We start from the raw sequence: 5,511 nt of genomic DNA on the forward strand, positions 1-5,511 counted from the left end.
GGCACCAGCCCCAAGAGGCCCATGCACCAAGAGAAGAGGGAAAGGAAGAGTCCTAAAGGGGGAAGGCACCTCCGAGGTGCCTTGGGGAGAAGGGACACCTCCCTGGCCGCACCCTTCCTTGGAGGAAGGGCCAAGGCTGCGCCCCCCCCCTCTCCCTTGGCCATATATATAGTGGGGGGAAGGGAGGGCAGCAACATCTAAGCCCTGGCGCCTCCCTCTCCCTCCCATGACACATCTCCCTCCTCCCGCAGCGCTTGGCGAAGCCCTGTTGAAATCCCGCTACTTCCACCACCACGCCGTCGTGCTGCTGGATCTTCATCAACCTCTCATCCCCCCTTGCTGGATCAAGAAGGAGGAGACATCGCTGCTCCGTACGTGGATCATCGGTGATTTGGATCACAACGAGTACGACTCCATCAACCCCGTTCTCTTGAACGCTTCCGCGCGCGATCTACAAGGGTATGTAGATCCACTCCTCCCTCGTTGCTAGATGACTCCATAGATTGATCTTGGTGATGCGTAGAAAATTTTGAATTTCTGCTATGTTCCCCAACAGATACAGTGGTATGGACCCCATGAACTACGGGTAAACACTTTGTAAAATATTTTAGCTTGCAACTAAATTCCATTTGGTATGTATCCTAAAACTTGGCTACAAAAGTCCAAGTTACATCCCAAATTAAGATTTCTGTTGGTTTGTGCTTCATACAAGCATTTTGACTAGATATATTTTACTCGGAGGACATGTTAGTGAAGGAAATATGCCCTAGAGGCAATAATAAAGTTATTATTTATTTCCTTATATCATGATAAATGTTTATTATTCATGCTAGAATTGTATTAACCGGAAACATAATACTTGTGTGAATACATAGATAAACAAAGTGTCACTAGTATGCCTCTACTTGACTAGCTCGTTAATCGAAGATGGTTATGTTTCCTAACCATAAACAAAAGAGTTGTTATTTGATTAAAGGGATCACATCATTAGGAGAATGATGTGATTGACATGACCCATTCCATTAGCTTAGCACCCGATCGTTTAGTATGTTGCTATTGCTTTCTTCATGACTTATACATGTTCCTATGACTATGAGATTATGCAACTCCCGTTTGCCGGAGGAACACTTTGTGTGCTACCAAACGTCACAACGTAACTGGGTGATTATAAAGGAGCTCTACAGGTGTCTCCAAAGGTACATGTTGGGTTGGCGTATTTCGAGATTAGGATTTGTCACTCCGATTGTTGGAGAGGTATCTCTGGGCCCTCTCGGTAATGCACATCACATAAGCCTTGCAAGCATTGCAACTAATGAGTTAGTTGTGAGATGATGTATTACGGAACGAGTAAAGAGACTTGCCGGTAACGAGATTGAACTAGGTATTAAGATACCGATGATCGAATCTCGGGCAAGTAACATACCGATGACAAAGGGAACAATGTATGTTGTTATGCGGTCTGACCGATAAAGATCTTCGTAGAATATGTGGGAGCCAACATGAGCATCCAGGTTATGGTATTGGTTATTGACTGAAGACGTGTCTTGTCATGTCTACATTGTTCTCAAACCCGTAGGGTCCGCACGCTTAAGGTTTCGATGACAGTTATATTATGAGTTTATGAGTTTTGATGTACCGAAGGAGTTCGGAGTCCCGGATGAGATCGGGGACATGACGAGGAGTCTCGAAATGGTTGAGACGTAAAGATCGATATATTGGACGACTATATTCGGATATCGGAAAGGTTCCGAGTGATTCGGGTATTTTTCAGAGTACCGGGTAGTTACGGGAGAAGCAATGGGCCTTGATGGGCTTTAGTGGGAAGAGAAGAAAGGGCCGAAGGGCTGCTGCGCCCCCCCCCCCCCCTCCCCTCTGGTCCGAATTGGACTAGGGAAAAGGGGGCCGACCACCTTTCCTTCTCCTCTACTTCCTTCTCCCTTCCTCCCCTCTTGGTGGACTCCTACTAGGACTTGGAGTCCTAGTAGGACTCCACATCTTGGCCGCACCAATTGCCTTGGCCGGCCCCCTCCTCCTTCATCCTTTATATACTGAGGCAAGGGGCACCCCATGGACACAAGTTGATCCATGTGATCATATTCTTAGCCGTGTGCGGTGCCCCCTTCCACCATAGTCCTCGATAATATTGTAGCGGTGCTTAGGCGAAGCCCTGCGACGGTAGTGCATCAAGATCGTCACCACGCCATCGTGCTGACGGAACTCTTCCCCGACACTTTGCTGGATCGGAGTCCGGTGATCGTCATCGAGCTGAACGTGTGCTAGAACTCGGAGGTGCCGTAGTTTCGGTGCTTGATCGGTCGGGCCGTGGAGACGTACGACTACATCAACCAAACGCTTCCGTTGTTGATCTACAAGGGTACGTAGATCACACTCTCCCCTCTCGTTGCTATGCATCACCATGATCTTGCGTGTGCGTAGGAAAATTTTGAAATTACTACGTTCCCCAACAGTTAGGGGTAAGAAACACCTTTTTGTGAGGCTGGCCAATTCTTCTTTTCCCCATGTCTTGTTGCACATTTGTGCAAAGTGTTCTTCAATGTGAAATGAATTTCCAATGTGTACATTCCATTTTTATCACATTTATGTGATAACTGACTTCCCTTTGGATCAAAGGAAGATGGTGCCCGTGGGTTTATAAGCCACTATTTGGGCAATCTAAAAAGCAAGAAACAATGCTTGCTTTGGCGGAAATTTCCCAAATGACCTACTGATATTGCCCATCAAACTTGCTACATGATGGACATTTGGTCGAATTTGCAGAAAGAAAGCAGACGAAAGGTTCCCCAACAATGATACAGAAGATTAGGGGAGGTAGCTACAAGGTGGATTATCGCACAAATGGATGGGCACCAACTACATGATGGTATTCCTAATTCATCCTCTGATGTAGAGAGGACACATTTTGCTTTTACAGATCTTTTGGGCCTGTTGCAAATACTTGCCTCCGTCGATGAAATCGGGAAGGGATTGTTTTCCTAGCAAAAATAAATTAGATTTCAAATGATTCGGAACTTCTGAGCTCCACATATAAAAATCCCACAAATTGAAACGTTTCTAAAAAACATTATGCACCAAATTACAGTATAAATATAATCGTAAATTATCACACCACGTCACTATCCACTATACTACGATTACATTCCGCGCCAGTTATGTTACACGTGTGTGGCATCTCGTCGTCATGAGTGTAGCCGTCGTCAATGTTGTCAGAGGCAGCTTGGCGGCAGGACGAGACCCACCGACCTCCCCTGAACGTTCCGGCAGGAGGACTTGGCGACCCGCCTGTCGTACATCAGCTTCACGTCCTGCATGCTGATCCCGCTGCACGGGTGGCTCCTGCTGCAGTTGAAGGTCACGGCCACCGGCGTCGTCGACCACCCCCGTATGTCCACGTACTTCACCTCGCTGATCTTGATGCTCGAGCTCTGTAAACAAGAAACACCAAATCAATATTTAGTACTAGCACTAACAACAGCCCAATTAATTAACATATGGAGAAAACGTGAATACGAAGTATAATAATATATAAACGTTTTTGCTGCCATGGCAGCGTTTTCTCGAATCAGGTTCAGCAGCTCGGATCTTGAGCGTTTCTCATCGTTTTTTGTCAAATTTAAGCCGTCCATGTCACATTCAAAATTATTACCATTTCATACAGATTGAAAAAAGCTAATGGTGTATACATGCATGAATATGTGGCATATGGAGTACTCCTACTTGTTTGGAACATTACCCGGTCGCTGCACCCAACTTTTTGGGGGCAGTAATTCTGGTCGATGATGATGGGGTTGTGGACGCCGGTCATCGTAGCGTCCTCGAAGGTGACGCCCCTCACGAAACCCTGCTTGGAGCTCCCCCAGGTTTTGATCCTCAGCCCGTTTGAGGTGCCGGTGAACCACGTCGTCTTCACCGTCACGTTCTGCACGTCCTCCATGTCCAGCCCTTGCTGATGCCCCAAACTCCCGATGCTAAGTTAAACACAATCAACATGATGTCGTTGGGTTAGCTCAGGTCCTCTAATCTTGCAAACTCCGACCCAAAAATCACAGCGATAAACTTGTTGTGCACCTTATGCCGTGGCCTGGGCCGCAGGAGACGCGCTCGATCCAGAGGTTGGAGTTGCCGGGCCCGACGGAGACGCAGTCGTCGCCGGTGCGGATGTTGGCGTCGTAGACGGAGACGTGGCTGGACATGTGGATGTGTATCCCGTCGGTGTTGGGGCTGTCCTCCGGCGCGTCCACCGTCACCCGGTTCAGCGTCACGCCGTTGCTCTGCAGCACCACCACGTGGAACAGCTCGCTGTTCATCGACCTCAGCCCGTCCACCACCACGTCCCTCGAGTTCGAGATCGTCAGCGACTGCACGCCCACGCACGCAAATGGCATCGTCAAGATCACCTAGCTAGAAATCGTCGAGCTCTGCGAGACATATATGCGAGGCACGTACCGAGGCGCCGGACGGGCAGTGGAGGCGCGGCTGCTGCTGCTTGCAGGCCCAGAGGGGGGCGCCGCGGCCGTCGAGGGTGCCGCCGGAGACGGCGAGGCCCTCCACGGACTCGAACGTGAGCCACCGCCCCGGGGAGGCGCTGTCCCAGCCGTAGCCCGAGGGGGCGAGCAGCGTGCCGGCCACGGCGAACGTGACGGCGCGGGTGGCGCACGGGCCCATGAACGTGGCGCTCCCCACCAGGAACACACCCGGCGGCACCAGCACCGTGGCCGGGCGCGGCGAGCGGCACGCGTCGGCCCACGCGCGCAGGAACGGCAGCGTCGCGTCCGTCATGCCGTCGGGGCGGGCGCCGTAGCGCACCACGTCGTACACCGCCCCCGCGCCGCCGCCTGGCCCGGCCCAGGCCGGGCCCCCGTTGTTGGGGAGGAACACGAGCGCCGCGTGGAGGTGCGCGAGCAGGCCCAGCATGGTGACCGCGCGACCGAGCTGCTGTCTGCGTCGCGAGCTTGCAGGTGCTTGGTAGGTACGTACGTCGACGGTGTTGCAGGAGGAATGTTATTACTGAGGTGGACACGTGTACTTATAGTGGCCGAATTTGGCCGGTTTTTTTATGGAAAGTGAATCAAGCTGGTGAATCAGTAATTTAATTAGAGCCTTATTTAGTGCTTTAGGACATGGTGATCGAGCAGGGTTGGGTACGGTACTTACCTACCATGGGAGACCAGCTGGTAGTTAGTGATCTTTGACATGAGAGACTATGAAAGTCCCATGTGCGTATGATAACACTTTCTAAAGTGCATGCGTTTGGTGAGTTCTTGGAATCATGCCATTGCGGCCCATGCAAATTTCATGTGTGTGCTAGCTGCTTTTGTTGATCGTTGATGGTTTTGTGGAGCAAACGCATTGTTTACTCTTACATGTTTCAAGAACAATTGTTTACTCTCGTGAGGCCGGTTGTATGCTTATTATGTTTGTATTCTTTTGATGTTTCATTATACTCCCTTCGTTTTAAAATAGATGACTCAACTTTATATTAAAATTAGTACA

At 50.1% G+C, this 5,511-nt stretch overlaps 1 protein-coding gene across 1 annotated transcript; it reads right to left on the reverse strand.

The window, feature by feature from the left end:
- Window positions 1–3,019: 3,019 nt before the first annotated feature.
- Window positions 3,020–5,025, reverse strand: LOC123062893 (polygalacturonase). The gene is made up of 4 exons (XM_044486577.1): window positions 4,465–5,025; window positions 4,087–4,376; window positions 3,752–3,986; window positions 3,020–3,443 (listed from the first exon to the last, which is right to left on the reverse strand). Exons 1-4 carry the CDS (start codon window positions 4,930–4,932, stop codon window positions 3,225–3,227), a joined length of 1,212 nt encoding a protein of 403 aa, XP_044342512.1. The 5' UTR covers window positions 4,933–5,025; the 3' UTR covers window positions 3,020–3,224.
- Window positions 5,026–5,511: the final 486 nt, after the last annotated feature.

Source organism: Triticum aestivum, chromosome 3A (genome assembly GCF_018294505.1).
Source record: "Triticum aestivum cultivar Chinese Spring chromosome 3A, IWGSC CS RefSeq v2.1, whole genome shotgun sequence".
NCBI lineage: Eukaryota > Viridiplantae > Streptophyta > Magnoliopsida > Poales > Poaceae > Triticum > Triticum aestivum.

Bases quoted from the DNA above. Each gene is read 5' to 3' on its own strand.
- LOC123062893 (XM_044486577.1), bottom strand. From the start codon at position 4,932: ATGCTGGGCCTGCTCGCGCACCTCCACGCGGCGCTCGTGTTCCTCCCC. The intron at 4,377-4,464 runs GTACGTGCCTCG...GTGGGCGTGCAG, and splicing joins ACTGCCCGTCCGGCGCCTCG to TCGCTGACGATCTCGAACTC. The intron at 3,444-3,751 runs GTAATGTTCCAA...TCTTGTTTACAG, and splicing joins AAGTTGGGTGCAGCGACCGG to AGCTCGAGCATCAAGATCAG.